Source organism: Mangifera indica, chromosome 19 (assembly GCF_011075055.1).
Source record: "Mangifera indica cultivar Alphonso chromosome 19, CATAS_Mindica_2.1, whole genome shotgun sequence".
Lineage (NCBI taxonomy): Eukaryota > Viridiplantae > Streptophyta > Magnoliopsida > Sapindales > Anacardiaceae > Mangifera > Mangifera indica.
This window is the reverse complement of record NC_058155.1, coordinates 8,045,350-8,066,049: the sequence shown is the minus strand read 5'-3', so window position 1 is coordinate 8,066,049 and position 20,700 is coordinate 8,045,350. Positions and strand designations below refer to the sequence as shown.

At 31.7% G+C, this 20,700-nt stretch overlaps 4 protein-coding genes across 4 annotated transcripts; 2 read left to right on the top strand and 2 right to left on the bottom strand.

Annotated features, from left to right (window-relative positions):
* Positions 1-429: 429 nt before the first annotated feature.
* LOC123203011 (BTB/POZ domain-containing protein At1g21780-like) lies at positions 430-2,428 on the bottom strand. The gene is made up of 4 exons (XM_044619168.1): positions 2,190-2,428; positions 1,935-2,080; positions 1,381-1,496; positions 430-1,242 (listed from the first exon to the last, which is right to left on the bottom strand). The coding sequence occupies exons 1-4, from the start codon at positions 2,300-2,302 to the stop codon at positions 637-639; spliced, it is 981 nt and encodes a 326-aa protein (XP_044475103.1). The 5' UTR covers positions 2,303-2,428; the 3' UTR covers positions 430-636.
* A 3,008-nt stretch (positions 2,429-5,436) lies between these two features.
* Positions 5,437-7,935, top strand: LOC123202598 (V-type proton ATPase 16 kDa proteolipid subunit). Its single transcript, XM_044618552.1, has 3 exons — positions 5,437-5,731; positions 6,162-6,447; positions 7,547-7,935. Exons 1-3 carry the CDS (start codon positions 5,653-5,655, stop codon positions 7,677-7,679), a joined length of 498 nt encoding a protein of 165 aa, XP_044474487.1. The 5' UTR covers positions 5,437-5,652; the 3' UTR covers positions 7,680-7,935.
* Positions 7,936-10,603: 2,668 nt separating this feature from the next.
* Positions 10,604-11,988, top strand: LOC123203018 (acetyltransferase At1g77540-like). Its single transcript, XM_044619175.1, has 2 exons — positions 10,604-10,924; positions 11,711-11,988. The coding sequence occupies exons 1-2, from the start codon at positions 10,664-10,666 to the stop codon at positions 11,780-11,782; spliced, it is 333 nt and encodes a 110-aa protein (XP_044475110.1). The 5' UTR covers positions 10,604-10,663; the 3' UTR covers positions 11,783-11,988.
* A 2,115-nt stretch (positions 11,989-14,103) lies between these two features.
* Positions 14,104-17,554, bottom strand: LOC123202685 (F-box protein 7). The gene is made up of 11 exons (XM_044618702.1): positions 17,397-17,554; positions 17,152-17,238; positions 16,929-17,041; positions 16,620-16,736; positions 16,440-16,536; positions 16,235-16,308; positions 15,681-15,734; positions 15,481-15,585; positions 15,234-15,292; positions 14,925-15,135; positions 14,104-14,434 (listed from the first exon to the last, which is right to left on the bottom strand). The coding sequence occupies exons 1-11, from the start codon at positions 17,404-17,406 to the stop codon at positions 14,375-14,377; spliced, it is 987 nt and encodes a 328-aa protein (XP_044474637.1). The 5' UTR covers positions 17,407-17,554; the 3' UTR covers positions 14,104-14,374.
* Between the last annotated feature and the right edge of the window lie 3,146 nt (positions 17,555-20,700).

Genomic DNA, 20,700 nt, shown 5'->3' with positions numbered 1-20,700 from the left:
ATCTCATAATACGTGTTATTTTATACCTATATCATATCATATCATAAAATACATATTTTGTATCGTAAAATACGGATAACTATATTAAAGTCAACTAGAGGCATATTTTGAAAAAGTGTGGACGACAAATAGCAAGGAACCCGAAGGAGGTTCTCCACATCTTGAAGGCACCAATGGATGAGGGCCTGGGTGGGACATTAGTTGGGACACGCCAAGTAACCCAGGAGGAGTTTAAATGTGCACATAACATTACCATATACTCAATTCTATACTAAAAAATGTATGGATATAGTTTTATTAAATTGAATTTCCTAATAATAATTACACAGAGGCCATCAACAAATGTAGAAGAAAGATATGTTTTGGCAGCAACCTTAACATATTAAAGAATTCTAAACTTCAGCCTCAAGTCTATGCTCATTGTGGTTCTTATAAACAACATAGCTAAATATTCATATATATTCCATACCACACAATTGTCGAGTCCAGAAGAAATTTTTACATCATTTACAATACTCAAAATCTCACAGTTAAACAACTACAGTCTCATTACATACCTAGTTAAGAGGGCTTCACTGTTCTATACAAACACTTAAGCTGAAACCAAATCCAAAATGACAGAACCTACCCTGCAAATTATAACGGTTTCCAAACTGTAAGCACTTCCTGGAACATCTCCAGCAACAATTCACGATCAGCTTGGCTGAAGAAATTACTGATTTCTTCTCTGATGTCATATATCTTGCCAAAATCAAATAAATACGTCAAGCATCCTTTCTTCAGCTTGTTCAACTGGTACAGCCAGGCTTCCTGCAGCCTCTCGAGGACATTCGCTGAGTTGATGTCTTCCAAAAGACTATCCTCACAGGCATCTTTCAAGTCTGCAATGTCATATTTGTTAGCTGCCGCCAGCAGTGCCAGCCTGTGCTTCCAGAAATCCTGTTGTTTAATGGTTCCATACAGGTAACTAAGAAGGGCCATGCAAGATTCTAGCGACATGTCCTCTATGTTAATCATGGAAGATTCTTTTTCCTTAAGATTGTGATGGAACATGCTCTGGAAAACAGGAGAGCTCGCAGCCAGAACCGCCTTGTGAGCTTTCAGAGTGCCATCAGCAGCATGGATGACAACATCTGCATGGATCCCTTCGTCAAGCATGCGTGAGAGGCTTTGAAGGGAGCTCTGGGACGAAACAGATTGCATCAATCCGTCACAGGGCCATATAGAACACGGGATCGCACTCTAAGTTTCAACATAAAAAATAAGAATCAACAGAAGCATTCTGGTTATTCAATAGCATAACTCAGTAACGCATAATTACTAGCATGAATTTATATACACCAAAATCACCAGCTGTAGACTGACTTTATAGGAACTTACATTCAAGGGGCAGACTTTCAGGTCCAGAAATTCAACGTCGATGATGAAGCGACCCTGGAAGGTAGTATCAACAGGCCAGACAAAGTCTTCACATGTCCGAAGCAATCTCTCATGAACTGCAACATAAAACCAAAATGAGTAATGTTATGTGTACACATTAATGTACACAATTAAGTATACAAATGATACGCCAACCAAAACAAAATGCTAAATCTGCAAATATCAAATTAACTTGCCATATATCAGATTAAAACTTTCATCAAACTTCAATTTGTGATACTGCCTTAATCACAGAAACTAAACACACACATCCAAACCCCAAAACCCTCATCCAAAAAGGGAAACAATTTAAAGGAAATCAATTTAGATATTCGCAAAACATGAAGGGTCTATGATCTAAACAGAAAATCAGTTAAGATCAGAATAAAAACATATATATATAATCAAACGTGATGGCTTTCAAGAACTCCTCTGTTTTATGCTAAATTCAGTTCCTTCTAATTGGATAGACATCCAGCCATCCAGGCACAGCAACAATCTATAGATAAACAAACCTGGAGAGATGTAAGGTTTGCGGTTGGCGCCAGCAATAGAAACTCGAAGAACGAAGCTAGCAATTGGAGGTTGTTCTTTCGACACACGAGATGGTTCTGGATATAAACGTATATACAGATAGCGGTTTTTCTCCACGGACAAGTGCCTATTCAAAGCCAAAATTCAACAAATCAAACGAACCCAGAAAGCGAAACAGCTTAAAAACTCAAAAAAAGAAGCCAAAATATGATATGTTACCATGCTGAAGAACTTACCAGTTCCAGAGTCCGACCTTGAAAGGATCGGATTTTTTGTAAGAGCAAGGTCCGAAGTTTTCAATTCTCCATTGTGCTAATCGTGAGATTGTCTCCACTCGAGAATCCGCCATTGGTTTATCAGTTTTTCTGCAACTGCAAGGAAGAGAACTTGGTGTTGAAGTTGTTTGACGCACTATTCAAGTAAAAGCAGTTTCATCTTGCCATGAGACATGTCTGCCAAAGCAGAGGAGTTTACTTTTTTTTCACCCTTGACGAGGATATTCTTTTATCAAGCGATATTTTTATAGATGTGAAAATCACTATGTCCCACCTAAGGTTTGTTGAAAGACAAAATTCTATCCATTAAATTTGAATTTTCCATCCAAGGTTTGATGAAATGTCAAATTCTCACCCGTAAAGTATGGTTTAACAAATTCTTTAAACTTTTTTATGAAATCACTGAAGCAACAAAAATCCCTCAAACTAAACAACACTTTACTCTCAAAATTTTATTAAATAATTTTATACTTTAATTTATATTAATTTTAATTAAAATTTATTGATACAGATATAGATAGGAGTATTAATGAAGTTTAATTATATATTTTGAGGTAAATATAATTTTTGAAAATATTAAAGGGTAAATAAACTTTTGAAAATATTAAAGTGGTAATGAAATTTTAAGGGGGTTGAAAATTTGAAAAAAATTTAAGGTTTTTTTGAAATTTTTAAATATTCAAATTATCTTTCAATAGTTTCAAAATTAACAATTCTATCAAAAAATAAACAATAAATATAGGATGTAAATATCACATTGTAAACTATTAAAGTTACATTATATTTTCAAAATATATATGATAAAAATTATAATTTTCTAAATAAGACAAGGAAAACATATATTTACCCTTTGTAAATCTTTGAAAAATAACATTAACACCCCATAATACACTTATATTATAATATTTGAAAAAATAACGTAAATGTTCTTTGACTCTTAAAATCAACAATTGTTTTTGACAGATGGCTGAGAAATTGTCTTTTTAAACTTAATTGGTAGAAATATGATAATCCATCAAACCCTAGGATGGACATAATGATTTGGCCTTTTATAAAAATTAAAGTAAAATGAACAGAGTTTTTGTATGAGATTTTTAAATGTCTATGTCATATGAAATTGTCAATTAAGTTTTATATTGAACAAATCTGCAGTTGTAAGTAATTTCATTGAATTGCAGCGGAGGCTTAAAGTCAATAGTGCAGTTGGAAATGACATGGATTCGCAATCCCTTTTACTTCCAGGAATTTCGCCAGGAAAGCACAGCCGACCTTTTCTAAATAATCTAATTTCACGTCACTCTTCCGACGAACCCTGTTCCCCACCCAAGGTTTAGTATAATTTCAAAATTTTACTCTCTATTTTTTTAATTCAAATACTTACTTATAAATTAAATTATGTTAAAAATTTTAGTTAGAGTTAAAAGTAAAATTAATATTTTTAATAATATTATTAAGTATACATAATTTTTTATATTTTTTTCTCAAGTTTTAAAAATTAATAAATTCATTTCTTTCAAAAAAAATTTCAATTTTAAAAAATCATATTTTCCCTTAAAACCTAAGTTTTTTTTCACCATTTTCTACATCGATGATATCCTCTTTCCACCCTAAACTATTGTCAGTGCCGGTTCACATTTTTTTACGCTAAAAACTGTCGTCCATATTATTTTCGTTTAGATTTGGTAAATCCAAGTGAATTATCTAAATGTATCGTCATCCAGATGAATTGTTTGAACGTCGATGCAACCAGACAATCGTCTAGATGATGATTTTTAGGCTAAGAAAATGTGAACCTACATCTACAATGGTTTATAGTGGAAAGGGACATCGTCAATATTAGAAATAGTGAGTTTTGATGAAAGAAAATTGTGATTTTTTTAAATTAAAATTTTTTTTAAAAAGAATAAATTTATTAATTTTTAAAACCTAAATAAGAGATATAATAAATTAAAAATATTTTTAATAATATTATTAAAATAAATAAAATTTTATTTATAAATAAATATTTGAATTTTTTTAAAATGGGAAAAATAACATTTTCAGATTTCAACTGGAGCAAGTCTTTCGGCCTTCTTTATTTAAAGATTTTCATATCAGAAAGTTGGCTCTGGGCTCAACGGGTATACCAAAGCAGCACAAAGGGCCCAAGTATGCGGCTCATGATGATGTCGGCAAACTTTGAAACCCCTCGTGAAGTTCACCTTCTACTTTCCCCTATTCTACAGCGGATTCATTCGTACAACACTCTTTCATCATTATTAGGGTTGGATTTGCGCCGAGATAAGCTCAAGTTCAGTGTGGTTCATATATACTTGACTCAAATTTAAGTTCGAACTCATAAAAACTAAGTTTGAATTCTATTCGATTCATTTTTCGTTATTAAAACGACGTCGTTTTAATACATATTGATCAAAACGATATCATTTTGTATCGAAAGTTTTAATTATAAAATCTAATAAACACCTCGAGCTCGAGCTTAACCGAGCTCGGCTAAGGCCGACTCATTTCAAATTCGACCTAGCCGAGTTCGAGCTAGAGTTGGATCAGTTCGAATCCAACCCTAATCATTATCTTAAAAAAAGGATACAAAGAAAAAATTTAAAGGCGGGTTTGAATAAGGATAATTTATATTATCGTAAAATAAATTATTTAAAATATTATTATTTTAATAAAATTGATATATAAATGATTATTATATTTAATAATATATATAAACTATTAAAACATTATTTTATTTAAATATTTTTAGATATAATTATTTAAAATATTATTTATTATATTAATTTAAAATGAGGATATTTTTGTCTAAAAAATTAATGAATAAAGCTAAAAAGGTAACCAAATCAAGATTAACTTGATAATATTTTAATACTTAAGATGTAATAGTATTCATATTATATCACCATATTATCACTTCTATTGGTAATAAAAAATTAATAAAATATTTTAGAATATAAATAATAAAATATATTATTAAAGTAATAAAATTAACAACCATATAATTAATTTGAATAAATTTGAAAATCTAAAATTTACACCCAAAAAAATGAAACTCTAAAGTTTACCCCCAAAAAATAATAATAATAAAGCCTGCCCCTCTAATCTCAAATTGCCAAGTCATAGACTCAAGTATCAGATCTAGCATGTCGCGCCAGTTATTCATCTAGCACTTTAAAGGATACTTTCGTAAAATCACATATCCATAAACTCCCGGGAGCCATCTAAATCTCCAATTATTAATCACCCACCCCAAGTCCCCGATCTCATATTCTCATTGTTTTCACCTATCGAAACTGAAATAAAGTTGAAAAATTAAAAATTATACGCAATTCTGGAGCAGAACACCGTCTGATCGACGAATTACCGATACCGGCTGCCAGCTAATCGGATCTCCGTAACCAAGCAAGCAAATACAATCATCACCATGTCATCGACTTTCAGCGGCGACGAAACTGCTCCCTTCTTCGGCTTCCTTGGAGCTGCCGCCGCTCTCGTCTTCTCTTGTAATTGCTCTTACACTTTGTCTTCGCATCATAGATTGCAGGATCATAGTTGTCATGAAGATAGTTTGTTTCTTCTTAAAAAGACGACAAAAGAAATAGAATTAACAGTTGCTTTTAACCAATTAAAAAAAATTAATGTGTATTTATTATTTATTATTGATGCATATGACAAAAAATTATTAATAAGGAAAAAAAAAAAGTCGGTTCCATTTATTTATGTAAAGTTAAGGACAAAGGTTATGTTAGTTATTATTTATTTATTTATTTTAATGGAAACATGGTAATGCCTGTAAGATTTATTGTGTTGGAAATCGTTTATTGTGGATAAAATTTTTTATGAATATATAATTTTTTTCCTCTAAGAATTCATACCAATGGTAAGTTTTGAATTGTTTTTTGTTGATTGTTGACTGTTGGATGGTTTTAATAGGCATGGGCGCTGCATATGGGACTGCGAAGAGTGGGGTTGGAGTGGCATCAATGGGAGTGATGAGGCCTGAGCTTGTTATGAAATCAATTGTTCCAGTGGTTATGGCTGGAGTATTGGGGATTTACGGGTTGATTATAGCTGTTATTATTAGTACGGGAATTAACCCCAAAGCAAAATCTTATTATCTGTTTGATGGCTATGCCCATTTGTCATCAGGCCTGGCTTGTGGGCTTGCTGGCTTATCTGCTGGGATGGCCATTGGCATTGTTGGTGATGCTGGAGTTAGGTAATGCATCGTTGGATTGCTTGTGGTTTTTTTTTTTTTTAATCGGGCTATCTTTTTAAACAAGATGTTCTGTTTATGAGTTATGAGTTAATAGCAATCCAAAATTTTGATTGTTTCTTGGCTTGGATGAAGCACAACAATACAAAATGATTTTAATAATTATCCCTGAGATTTGGCTGATATACAAGCAAATCCATTGGTTCAAGATTTGCCAACCTTTGCCTAAAATTTTGATGGTTAGATATCCCCAGCTAAATTAAGTCATACTTCCCTTGTAAGCTTATGACATTATTCAGAAACCTTTCTGTAGGGTAGTCTTTCCACAGTTAGATCCAGACTAATCCAGTTTGTATGTGTTTAAGGTGATTGAAAATTTGAAACATACCTTTATTGGGATGAAATTATTCACATAAGTGGAATCGAGTATATTAGTAGATGAGGTTAAAGGGAAATTATTTTAATTTCCTGCTGGTAAGTGGTTCAACTTGTACTTTCTTGAATGTAAGGCTGTCTGTGGGATTGAGGAGAATAAGTTCATACTTTCTTGGATGTTGTTTTACAAAATTTTACATGAAATTGATGGTAGATTCAAACACCTGATGTTGATTGTCTTCATGCTGCTTTTATCGTAGGAAACACAATAAATTTGCTAGGATCCATCACTTCCTTAGTTGCCCATCTCTTTCCAAAATATAACTTGATGAATCCTTGTCTTGTTATGGTGACATCTTGATTGCTATGCTAATTTTTTCACACATCCATCATTGCTTTTTTTTTTTTGTTTGGTTGTTGGTTTCTTAAGTCCTTTAGACTTGTCTTAAATAACAGTGATGTTGAACTTTTTATAGGATATACATTGTTAAAACATTACATTTTTTTGTTAACTTTGGGACTTTAAATCCTGTAGGTGTTTGACCTGATTTTTCTTTTTCTTTTTTGAATAAAATTTCGTTATCTGCTTTTAGATATCAGTTCCTTCTTAATTGTGTGCAAGTTATTGGATTGCTGTTTTGGTTGTCGGCTCTTTAATTTGAATTAAGTTGAAATGCTTTTATTGTACTGATGAGAATCTCTTGAATTCTTGTTGGGGTTTTTTCAGGGCTAATGCACAGCAGCCTAAGCTGTTTGTGGGTATGATTCTCATCCTCATTTTTGCTGAAGCCCTTGCTCTATATGGACTCATTGTGGGGATCATCCTTTCATCTCGAGCTGGTCAATCTCGGGCAGATTAAAGCAGTTCAAGTCAGTGATTTTGCGATGCGCATCAAATATGATTCGAAATTGGAGCTGAAGCAATTGAAGTTGATTGAGATCGTGTTTTTCCTTTATCTATTTCCAAATTATATTTGGTTTAGTTGATTAACTCTTGTATATTCTAGATCGGGTTCATAATTATGGAATTGTACTCTTTTGTGACATGATTTCTCTCCTCTGGTTACTTGAGGAATATATATTGAGCCTGGAATAACCTAATTCAGTTTGACTTGACTTGCTCTGTGTCGCTCTCTGAAATATTATATCCATATGGTATTGTTGAATGAAGCCCTATATACTAAAGTTGCACTTTCTCTCTTAATCTAAAGCAATGTCTGTCAAAGTACAATTTATGTTGGCCCTTTTTCCTTTGAGTGATTTCATTTGCATGCTTCTTGTGAACAATATTATGTTTAGATTGGAATTAGTACCTTAATCGATCTTTTGTTTGCAATAAAAGATGGCAAAGGTTTTTAAGGGAGATTGGATGCTTCTTTGACTGGTTGCTCATGTATGTGTGTGGAATGTGTTTACCTTGAACCACTATAGATATTTAGTATTAGGCCAAAGAACCATTTTGCACCCAAGGGTTGGTAAAATAACAAATTTTCACTCACTAACTTTTAAAAACTCAAATATTCATATATTAAAATTTACCATTAGAGTTAAAGAAAAATGTTATTTAGTAAAATTATTTTAAAAAACTAAAAATCTATCATATTTTTCTCTTAGGTTTAAAAATCTAACAATTTTTCCTTAATCTAAGGATTGAAAAGTGACTGAATTCCCTTAAGGTTTTTTTTTTCTCTTCTTTGGCAATCACTTCAATCATGACCAACAACCAATCTTCACTATATCTTCCTCTCTCGTTGGAGATCAAATGACGACATGCATTTTCGTCAGATAAAAACAATTCGTCTTTATTTGACGATGACGATTTATTTTCATTTGATGATTTTGGCCAAAGATTGGCATGCTTCAAGTAGAGAAGAGGAGTATGGGAACGCTGACCATTAGAGATGGTCACCAAAGAAAGGAAAAAAAAACTCTAAGGGGTATTCGATCACTTTTCAAACCTTAAAAGTATGGGAAATTTGTTAGTTTTCAAACTTAGGAAAAAATGTGATAAATTTTTTGTTTTTTAAAATATTTTTTGCTAAATAACATTTTTACCCCTAACCCTAAAAATGAATTTTAGCATGAATAGATATCTGAGTTTTTTAAAGTTAACAAGTGAGAATTTGTCATTTCACTAAACCTTGAGTGGGAAATAGTCATTTGGCCTTAGTATTATGGTACCATGATGGTGTTGAGATATAGTATTGAAAAATAGTAATGTTATATATATACATTTTTTAGTATACAATTAGATATTTTGACGATATGTCATCATATAATTAGATATTATTTTATATTTAATTTAAAATCATAAAAATATTTAATCATACGATAATTTATTATCTATATACGTAAAAGTATTTATACGTTGTTTTATAGAAGAAAAAAAATTGGAGGACAGAGGGGTAACACTCAAGTGGGATAGGTAGATGCGTCTGACCGAAGAATTCAAGCTTCATGGCTTTTGTTCTTAACTGAAGTCCACCAGCCTTTTTCCAGTCCCCCATTGATCAGGAGGAATCATGTTCATTTGTAACAAAAGTGCCATTTGGCATGGAAAGAATTTTAGTTGTTTAATTAAGCAGGCTAAGTTAGTTCAATTACAATTAGTGGCCATTGTTTTCACCAGTTTGTACCTGGTGGTTGGTAGTATCAATAGGACAATAATGAACTAATCAAGTGAAAGACCGTCCACTTGAACCATGGGAAAATTCGGCTATAAATTAGCTTTTTTTAATAAATAACAAATAACCAAAGCATTATTGTTTATCAATGATAGCCTGCATAATATAAATTTTTTTTAATGAAAAAATCTTATTGGGTCGAATATTTTTTAGGTCAATGTAACCTGTATAAATAAGAAAAATTTTAGATTCAATGATTAATCATTCAAAGTAATCCTCTAGAGCTCATAATATAAAATTTAGGCCAAAAGACTTATTCTCACATAGGTTTTATAGATTTTCAAACTTTTGCATGTAAAGCTTCAAAAATAAATCCCTTATTTTAAAAAATAAAAGTTTATCTCATTTTTTCCCATTAATTTTAAAAAACTAATAATTTTTCTTACTTAAAGTTTAAAAATTTAACATTTTCCCCTTACAATTTTCTTCTTTTCTTTAGTTATCTCCATTCCGACCAACAACCAACAACTAGCCCTTCTCACCCATCTTCCTATTTCAGCCTTTCTCACTCAAGCCATCTCTCTTAGTGACGACCATTCGTCGTCTAGAAGACAAACAATTTGTTTGGATGATTCATTGTCATTATCATCTAGTCGTTTGAATGATTTATTGTTATTATCGTCCAGTCGTAATTGACGATTTGTTGTCTGGATAATGACAAATTATTCAAACAAAGATAATTCATCATTAAACAAATTGTTTATCTTCTAGATGATGAATGAACATTATTGAAAGAGATGACCTGAGTGAAAAAGGGTGATTATCAATCAAAATGGAAATGATTGAAAAAAGGAAATTTTTTTTTAAACTAAAAAAAAAGATAACATTTTAGTTTTTCTAACTTTTTTATAAATAAAAATTTACTTTCCATTCTAATAAAGAATTTTAATAAAAAGATAGTTATTTAAATTTCTTAAACCTTACAAAAAAAGTACTTAAAAATACACCGCCGCATACAGGATAAGTCCTTCTGACCTAAAATTTACTGGAAATAGTTTATAAACAAATTAGCGATACTCTTTTTACAAGTATCTAAAAAATAAATAAATAAATAAATCCTTAGTTTTTTTTTTTTTAAATAAATCCTTAGTTCGTTTATCAATAAATATTGTAAGTAACACGAACTCAAAATCACAGAAGTCAAAGATAGAGAGGTTGAGATGGCGTCAACCACAACAGAGACCGCGAAAGAGGCACCGAAGATCGTGTGGAATGAGAGCAATAACCGCTTCGAAACCCAAGATAAACTAGCTTACATTCAGTACGTGTTGAGAGAAAACGGGAAGGTGATGGATTTGGTCCACACCTACGTCCCCTCTTCTAAGAGAGGCCTTGGTCTGGCTTCACACCTCTGCGTTGCTGCTTTTAACCACGCCAAATCACACTCTATCTCCATCATTCCCACTTGCTCTTATGTCTCTGTATGTTCCCCTTTCTTTCTTTAAATTTATTTTTCCTTTCTGGGTTTCATGGAATTTGGTCTCAATAATATAATTTTTATTACTCTGGTTCAATTCTTTTTCTTTGAAAATATGGAGCTTGATTGTTTGTCTGATACTTGTAATTCATTGAGTGGGGATTGAATTATTTGACTTATAAAGTAAATTATTCAAAAAAATTTGTACTTTTAAAACCCTGCAGTGTTTGTTGGAAATCAAGCTTCAGGGTTTACATTAAAGCTAAGTTGTTTGAAATTGGGATTTTTAGTATCTTTTCAAGTTGTTGTTCTTCTAAGTTCTTAATATCCACTGCTGCCATGACAACTAATAACATATTGTTGTTGGCATGCGGCTGTAATGAAAAAAATAAGACCCAACATTTGGTGAAGAAAGAGGAATGTTATTTTGCCAAAACTTTTTGTTGTTGTGTGATAGATTTGGTGGGTTGAGTTGCTTGATTTTCATTGATTGTTTTGCTTTCATAGAAGCATACATGTTGTAACATATTGTTCCTTTTGAAGCTGATTAATTGCTCATTATAAGTCATATAATCCTTGGCATCTTCTTTTAGATGCCTTTTTTCCACTTGTTTTGTGGAAGTGGAACTGCATACTGGTAAAATGATTTCATTTAATCATCTAAGTAACATGGTTTATGATCATCATTTCCTTTCTAATGAAATAATCCATGGCATGCATCGGTATCTTCCTCTAGTTGAATGGATTTCAGTCAATCTTTTATTAATTGTTTTTTTTCAACTTTTTATAGGACACTTTTCTTCCTCGGAACCCAACTTGGAGTTCTCTCATATACTCAGAAGATCCGAAATCTAATATATGAATACAACTTCAGAATTGCAGTGTTTGCATGAGTGGACTTGTTTACTACTAAGTGTAGGTTGTATTGCCTTTATGTTTCTTCCTATGTTTGTTTTTACTGGCTTGTGTTATGAGGCATTGAGGATTTTCCTGTCTCTGCTATTCTTTATTTCTGATACTTCACAATTCAAAGAAATGCAATAAGGTAAACTGTCTTGTGTGTTGAAATTCTCTCTATACTCAGAGCACAAAATAGCTGTATTTTTGAAAATCTGTATGTAAGCTTGCTTAGGGTAACAACCTTTAAGCAAGAACAACCCAAGGCTTAAAGGGAAACCATCTGTTAAAGACAAAAACCATCACCAACCTCCTGTCAAAAGAATCAAGTTTTTAAAGAAAACACCATATATAATATCATTCATCAAATCTAAAATGTTAGAATAAATATTGAACCATTTATATGGATTTAAACAAGCCATAAAATATTATAAAATTTCAATTCAAAATATGAATAAGATATTTTCTAGGATTATGTAACTTTTAAGAACTAGTTAACAATTTTGTCTTTGCCAAAAATGGGATGACTTAAGTCAGCATTCTTTGTCTCCTCCATTAATACTCTTGAACTGTCTCCTTTGTCTCCTCCATTAATACTCTTTTTGATTGTTTTTCTCAATTTTTCACTACTATAATGAGATAATCAATCTTAAACAAAGTCAAAAATACAAATAAACATAAAACATAAAATTACATAAATTACTCTTGGGTTTGATCCTTGATTAATTTGGGTTATCCTTGACCCAAGTGAGGATACTTGTCCACGGAGTAGCTTGTACCAAAAGATAAATGTTGAGCTAATTTTTATAAGGATGGGCACGGGTTTGGGTTGAATATTTTAGGCTTGACGTGTTATTTGAATTGCCTCTAGATTGCTCCGTATCAGGGACATGAAGCATATCTGTTTGGGGCGTTTGGTTTCAGTTTCTTAAGATTATTTTGATAATCTATCTTTTATTCCGTTGTTTGGTTTGTCAGTAATAAAATATTACAGTAATATAATACTAACGTGATTAATTATATAGGTGATAATTTGATTACCACATTCACCTTAAATATTTAAAGATTACCAAAGTAATCCTGATTTTATTATAATTATATTATAATTTATTAATTTTTTGAGACAAAAATAAATTTATTTTTAATTAATATGATAAATAATATAAAAATATTTAAAAATAATTATATTCAAGTGCATTTAAGTAAAATAATTCACTAGTAATCGTTTATTATCTTAAGGGGGTGTTTGGTTGGGGTTTTTTACGATTACCTTAGTAATCTATCTTTTATTCCCTTCTTTGGTTTGTCAGTAATGAAATATTACAATAATCTTTTATTAGTAATGCTAACGTGACAGGTAATATAGGTGGTAATCTGATTACCACTTTTACCTTAGGTATTTAAAGATTACTGAGGTAATCTTGAGTTTATTATAATTATATTATTATTTATTAATTTTTTGAGATAAAATAAATTTATTTTTAATTAATATGATAAATAATATAAAAAATATTTAAAAATAATTATATTTAAGCGCATTTAAGTAAAATAATTTATTAATAATCTTTTATTACCTTTAACCAAACACAATAATTATTTATACCTATTAAATTTTATCAAACATAGTAATCATTTATACCCAGAATTTTTTAAGTAATCTATCTTCAAGGTAATCTTTCTATTTTGATAATAAAATATTATCCAAATCAAACACCCCCTAAAGTTAATCTTTCTATTTTAGTAATAAAATATTACCCAAATCAAACACCCCTTTGTGTTTTGGGTAATTGGATGATCAACGTGAGTAAACAAGCACCTTACTCATGAAAGTGTGCTTTATGAAATCACCGAAGAAATTTATTGAAATTTCAGCTGCAACACAGGTTATCCGAAGTAGTAAAAACAGCACTGAATCAAATCAGCTTCGTCTTTCGAGCTTAGGCTCATATTTATTTATTTGGGAGTTCCACGAGAACAGGATTCTTCGACCTTACTTCAAGCCACAACAATATTACAGACTGATTTACAGCAATATTCCGACAGAGATAAATTGGGAATCTATCCACAACTTAGATCCAAACAATCCAAATGGCTCACTTCCCCCCGAACTTTAACTACTGGAAATTCAGAGGGAATTCCCTTGAGATTGGCAATTTATCTCTCCCATTGCAACATGTAGCCGCAGCCAGCTATATGAAGCAATTTATCCCTTCAACCCATACATATATTATAAAATTTTCAAGTATAAGATCTCTGAAAAGAATGGCAATATGGAGCCGCCAGTGATTAAGAATTAAAAAATTCATCCATTAATGAACAAATTGGAAAAGTAATATTTTACATTCCATTACAACGATTAAGAAGCAACAGCAGCAACAGAACAAGAAAGCACACAGCGACACCACACATTATTCAAAGCAGGATGGCCTTCAAATTCAAAATGTTAATTAACCCTATATTACCTTTTTATATTTACACATACAATACAATTGCCCCTGCAACTTGGGCATATATTTTATACTTACAGTAGTTGGTACATGATAGCTAGCTATTGGAATCAGCCAGGTACGTAATAATCCATCTTTTCCACGGGCAGATTTAAAACTGATGTTTCCACCTATATCAGAAAATATAAAACAAAGGCTCAGAATTAAGTTTTGTGATACACTAAATAGTATTTTGATCTAAAACCAGTTGAACTGTGATCTAAAACCATACAACATTCCTACAAAAGTGCAAGCAACTGGGTTGTGGTTCCCATATGCATATTTAATTTCCCCTAACTTGCTCCTGACATGAAACTTCACACACACTCCAAGCATCGTCCATCATGTGACACTCCATATCAGATTGCACACTCTCTTCTAGGCTTAATCATCTGCTTGGTTACAAATTGCTATGACAATTAGAACCAGGAAAGAAAACAAGCAAGAGCATTGACAGGTGAAGCGAAAATTTGCTTAATGGGTACCAGATCTCCCCTTAGGGATTCTTTATAGCTTGACTCACGCAATCGCATATGAAAATTCAAACTACGATTGACAATTTGCAAATTAATTCCACAATGATTAAGGTTTGAGGGTATGCTCAAAAGTGAAAAACAATACCTCTTCAAATGGAACAAATACAAAAGGTGTCAGACCCCTCTTGTGTGAGATTGCAGGCACATCTGGGTTGTGAGTTTCATCATCCTGCCACCCTTCAACCACTCCAAGGATATCCTCATCAGGGCCTCCAACCTCATCATTGTTTACACCACTTGTAACAAGTGAGAGCAAATCCATCCGATTGTTAGCCCCAGCAGTTGTTCCCCGTAATCTAAAAGAGCAAATCCATCCTAGTTTAAAATGCAATCTACAAAGTGTTGTAAAACTACCTTTGAAAGACAGAATGTTCAGGCCTAGCCCATTTTATACCTTAAGCGGATTCGCAACACAGTAGGACGCATTCCAGGATACAAAACAGCAGCCTCCACCTGCAATAAGCATTCATAAGTATTTTGACGATGCATATCAAGCAATGAAGAAATAAACAGGGAACAAAAAACGTTTGCTTGAAACATGCATCAGATCACAGCCTACTGACAATGGAAGTCGAACAAGAAAATTTGAAATTTACAAAAATAAATAATTGCAAGGAATCAGGCATATAACATAGGCTAACCTTGTCATCAGACAAAGTGTAATGGCCACCAAAAACACACTCTGCTCCTTTAGATGCACGGAAGTTCATGAATTTTACCACTTCCTTGATCTTTTGAGAAGAATTCTAACAATTGCAAATAAAAAAAAGGCAATCAGATACCAAAAACAAAACGATTTCTTCTATACACTGCACCAGTCACTATTTGTTTAGATTAAAACCTTGTAAAGGAATCTGCCAGAAGAAAAGAATCTCAAGTATCGGAAGTAGCATACCTGCAAAAACATTGAAGAAAAATAAGGATAGCAACGTAATAGAACTCTTTTCTCCCTCAAATTACCTACTTTTCTTTGGCCTTATGCAACTCTGACCCAAAGAAAAAAACGCAACGGAATAGAGGAACCTTTTACACCAATGCTTCATCTACACATCATTTAAATTTTTTATAATCCACCATTAGGGCCAATAAAAGGTAAAATGAATGTAGATCAGGATTTACGCAAAAACTGATATACTATAGTTTAAAAGCTTAAAGCTATTACCAGATAGAACATCAATCAAACAAATAGGAGCAGAGAGTAGGCTCACTGTAGAATAAAATGGTCTATAACTTTCAATCTGATAAATCTTACTTTTATGTCAGTGCTTAAAGCTTTCATAAGACATTTTGTGGTTTTAACACAGGCTACACATATTAATGAAAGAAATTACTTCCAAAATTTGGAAAAATAAAAAAGAAAATTATGAGGCCATTGATACAGAATGAGAGTCATACTATGTGAACTGGCTTGGTAATCTTCCACTCAGCAACCCCTGCACGAATATATGTGTTCCTACTCACATAGAGACCTGTGATAAGAAAGTAAATTAGTTTCTGGACAATACCAAACACAGGAGACTTTTAACATTGCTAACTTAATAAAAGTTAATTGAAGTGCATGAATTATAGTTTTATAATAAATAAACTAAGAGGATTTTACCATCAGTACGGATCCTTGGTCTTAAAAGCCACATTTTCCTCCATGAACCATCATATTTTGATTGCAATATCTTATAGTTTTCTAACACTCCAGTGGGCTTCACAGAATAGGTCCAGTTTCAGCTTTAAATAATTTACATATAATAAACTAAGAGAATATTCACAAACACTAACAAGTTACCTGCCAGGCCTTTAAGCATGAATTCCGCCAAAAGACAGGGTTACGAATTGTGTACCTCCATTTTCGACAGACACAAGATGCCCTTCCCATGTCATATGGACTCATCCGTGCAAAGACCTGCATATGAATATTTATCATTTCTATTTACCGGCTTAAAATAACTGAAATGCTTCACCTATTGAAATTAGTAAGACAAATATATTACTTAAACACATACATGAATATTAATTTAATAAAAACCATTATGTATCACTAGTTATCTATTTGTTTAAATTGAAATCAAGTAACTGAATTCTTAAAATGCAATACCTCAAAAAGGAGCTCATCAGGCAAACAACGGTGTATGAGTGCTGAATCAACATAGGGTTTTCTACTTACGCTTCCAAAAGGTGCAACCGGTCTCACATTAACACCATAAAGATCTAAACCGATAGAATCAAGAGCATACCAAGATTCATAAAGTAAATAAATAAATGAATTTAATATAAGAAAGAGAATTAAAAACAACAGAATACACTAGCTATAATGGTACCGAGCCATGGCCTTTGAATGACGAAGTACTGTACGGTCTTCAACCGTAGAGCTGATTCCAGCTCAGCAGGAACATTCAAGGCGAAATCTGCATCAAAGCGAATCGAATAAATTTCGAAGAAAAATTTTCACGATTTGAAGTCTTGAAATGTCAAAACGGCGAAAAAACTAGGGGAATTAAAGAATTTGATGTTTTATTAGCGTAACTAAAATTACGAACGTAAATTTTGATAGAACAGTAAGTACCTGAAGCCATGGCAACAGATGAAATACCGGTTCTTTCGTCTTCCTCGGAGGAAAGGAAACGAAAGGAAACAAACAGAAGGGGTTTTTTTTTTTTTTTTTAAATTTATTTTTATTTATTTTCATGGGCCTCTCATTACCGAACGCTGACTATTGCAACTGCAAACGAAGCTGGCTGACTTTTGGCCCGCTACTGGATTTGCCGGGTTTTTTTTTTAAAGAATTATATTTAATGATAAATCTCTATCCAAATTGATAATTAACACTTTTTATTCTTCTTTTTGAAAAAATGAATTTTTTTCTGTTGACTTTTCTTAATAATAAAAATAATTTTATCAAATATTCCATCAATATTTTCCAAACTCTCAAGTTTCTCAAAATATATATTAACTTTGATACCAATAATGTTATTTAATTATATGATTAAATGTTATTTTATCTTTAAAACTAAGAGGCATATTCCCACTTAAAGTATAGTAAAATCTTATAGTCCTTTAAAAACTCAAACATCAACCTCTAAATAAATTTATATTAAAAATTCAAGTTAAGGCTAAGTATAAAATCGTTATTTAGCAAAAAAAATTTTAAAACTAAACTTTTATTACATTTTCACTTCTCAATTTGAAAATCTCACAATTTCCTTTCAAATTTTCTTTAAAAGTTTGAAAAGTGACAATTTTCCCTCTAAGATTTTCTCTCCTCATTAGCGATTGATTTTTTCCCAACCATTGATTGGCCCTCCTTTCTTCTTCTCCCTTGGTCAGTCACCTGCTTCTTCCATCCTTCATCAGAGACAAAGTCTGTTGCCTCCAACGAAGGCAAAATTAGAGCAAAGAGAGGCAATTAGATGAGGGAGAAGAAAAAGGGAAGACCAACTGATGGCCAAGAAGAGAGAGTCACCAAAGAAAAAAAATCTAGGGAAAATAACAATTTTTCAAACTTTAAAAGAAAATTTAAGGGGGAAATTGTGAGTTTTCAAATTGAGAGGAGAAATATCACAAAAATTTAGTTTTTTAAAATTTTTGTTAAATAATTATTTTATCCTTAACTGTAACTAAAATTTTTAATAAAAATCTAATCACAAGTGGGTGTTTGAGTTTTTGAAAGTTTGAAGATAAAATTTTGAGATTTCACTATACCTTGGGTGGGAACAAGTCTTTTGGCCTATCCTTAATTCAAACTCAATCATATTGTTACACTTGATTGTTGTTATTCAAATTGATAGTCACTATAAATACTCATAGTTCTATTGTTTTCATGATTTACTAAAAAAATTTCCAATTTCCTTTTCACTTAATTTTTCTCACTAATTTCTCTACTTCATCTCCTGGTAGGCCAAATATTCTACAAATATATTGGTGATATATTTTTATAATTCATAGTTTTGATATTTATCTAAAGCGCTTTCTATTTCTTTCTGCTTGTAAGAGAAAAGAAAAGGATGGTTTCTAATTCCCCAATAAATTTATATTTCACAAACAAAGTCTAGGAAGGGAACAACATGTAGTATTATTATCTAGTTCTCTTTTCCTTTGGTTACCATTACCAAATAGCCAAATTACAAGTAAATATTCTGCACTCTGTCCTTCTAATAGGCATATAGCAAGTTAGTTGAATTCACTAGTAGGATATCAACATAATCTAACGGTCGAAACATGAATTTCATCAAATTCTAAAGTTTAGCAACTAGCGCAAGGGAGCCACTCAAAAGAAACTATTGAAGAGTGAGATGGTTGGCCGCTAAATTTGAATCCCAACACTACCTTTCGTGTTTGTTCAATATGTCTCAAAGCCAAGACTATCAAACTATATGGAAAGTGAGCTATAAAGGTTTTATCTAAACATATAAGAAAAAGCAGAATAAGACAAAGGTCAACAAAACTATTGGTGGGATTTTTAGAAGATCAACCTTAATAACGAGTGAGAAGAAAATAAAGAGAATAATAGAACATAAGAAAGAAGTCTTTGAAAAGCATGATTGTTACATCACGTTTCACACAATCCACTTTTTTCATATTCATAACTTATCCTTTTAACTCAACTAATAACACTATAACCATTTCCAATTTAATGGCTTAATTCCCATTAGGCCTTTTCACTTCTTGAAACATAAAATAAATGCAATTAACAATATTCCTCACTCATTTCGTTTATCCTTTGTCCTAATGAGGTTGAAATGTACGTGGACATATCAATATCATGGCTAAACCACAACATTATAATCAAAACGAACTTAAATCCACTAAAGCAATCACCTACCACATTAAGTCTAAGTCACAACTCTTCCCTTTAAGTTCCTATATGAATCTCTCTCAATAGTAGAGAATACATCATTACATGACATAAAACATCTCTACCAAAACAATATTTGTTGATAGTCATTCAATCTTATTCATAACTTATAAGCTGCCTTCTTCTAGACTTGAACAGTCGATCACTTTTGCTTTGTACCAAACATGTTTTATAATCATAATCTAAGTATTATAAACTATAATATGCACTTAATTTTTTTTTTTTAAACCATGAAATGAGCTTCAATTTAGCTTGTAAATAACTAAAAATTTTCCCAATAAGTTTGATATGGGCCTTAAAAAAATTAATGGGCTCTCCAAAATATGTTGGGCTATAGGCCTCAAAAAACTGAAGCCGACAGCATGAGATTTTAGGTACGAGTGTAATGGCAACTTTCCCTTTTAAGTCAAGTTCTCATTTATCAAGGATTTTTGTCATTTGTCTAATTCACTTGCTGTTTGTGTAGAAAATGGGGAAACGTGCCACTTTTGGACTTTTTAACTCCATGTGCAATTTGTGGTTGAAGAGTAAGAAATTTAAAATCCCACTTTGAAATTCCCATCAATACCATTTTTTTCTATCTTTCTGTGAACATTGGAATTCCCAGATAAAAAAGTAGTAAATAGAATTTAATGGTGTAGCAGCTTTACTGTTTTGGCAGTTGAATGTCAGCAGTTTTGTACCGAGAGACCCAGCACTGACGCGATGATTCATAAATGAATTTCGCACGTTTTCTATATTGACTCGACCTTCGTGCCTACTGCCTAGCGCCTTTGAAATTTTATTAGGGTTAGACTGAGGTTGAATTTGAATTTGCTTCCAATAAATTTAAAATGAGTTAAAATTAAATTAAATTTAAGATTATATATAAAAATTTAATATTTTAAAACTTAAATTTCAATTTCAATTTTATTAAGGTTGAGTTTATAAAACTCACAAATTTAAAAATTTTAATATAAATTAATAAAAATAATATCATTTTAATATCAAATAAATTATAAATGACATCATTTCA

Bases quoted from the DNA above. Each gene is read 5' to 3' on its own strand.
- LOC123202685 (XM_044618702.1), bottom strand. The intron at 17,042-17,151 runs GTACCATTATAG...CTATCGGTTTAG, and splicing joins CATTCAAAGGCCATGGCTCG to ATCTTTATGGTGTTAATGTG. The intron at 16,737-16,928 runs GTATTGCATTTT...ATTCATATGCAG, and splicing joins CTGATGAGCTCCTTTTTGAG to GTCTTTGCACGGATGAGTCC.
- LOC123203011 (XM_044619168.1), bottom strand. From the start codon at position 2,302: ATGGCGGATTCTCGAGTGGAGACAATCTCACGATTAGCACAATGGAGA. The intron at 1,497-1,934 runs GTTTGTTTATCT...TTTATGTTGCAG, and splicing joins CAAACCTTACATCTCTCCAG to TTCATGAGAGATTGCTTCGG. The intron at 1,243-1,380 runs GTAAGTTCCTAT...GTTGAAACTTAG, and splicing joins TGAAAGTCTGCCCCTTGAAT to AGTGCGATCCCGTGTTCTAT.
- LOC123202598 (XM_044618552.1), top strand. From the start codon at position 5,653: ATGTCATCGACTTTCAGCGGCGACGAAACTGCTCCCTTCTTCGGCTTC. The intron at 5,732-6,161 runs GTAATTGCTCTT...TGGTTTTAATAG, and splicing joins CGCCGCTCTCGTCTTCTCTT to GCATGGGCGCTGCATATGGG. The intron at 6,448-7,546 runs GTAATGCATCGT...GGGTTTTTTCAG, and splicing joins GTTGGTGATGCTGGAGTTAG to GGCTAATGCACAGCAGCCTA.
- LOC123203018 (XM_044619175.1), top strand. From the start codon at position 10,664: ATGGCGTCAACCACAACAGAGACCGCGAAAGAGGCACCGAAGATCGTG. The intron at 10,925-11,710 runs GTATGTTCCCCT...AACTTTTTATAG, and splicing joins CCACTTGCTCTTATGTCTCT to GACACTTTTCTTCCTCGGAA.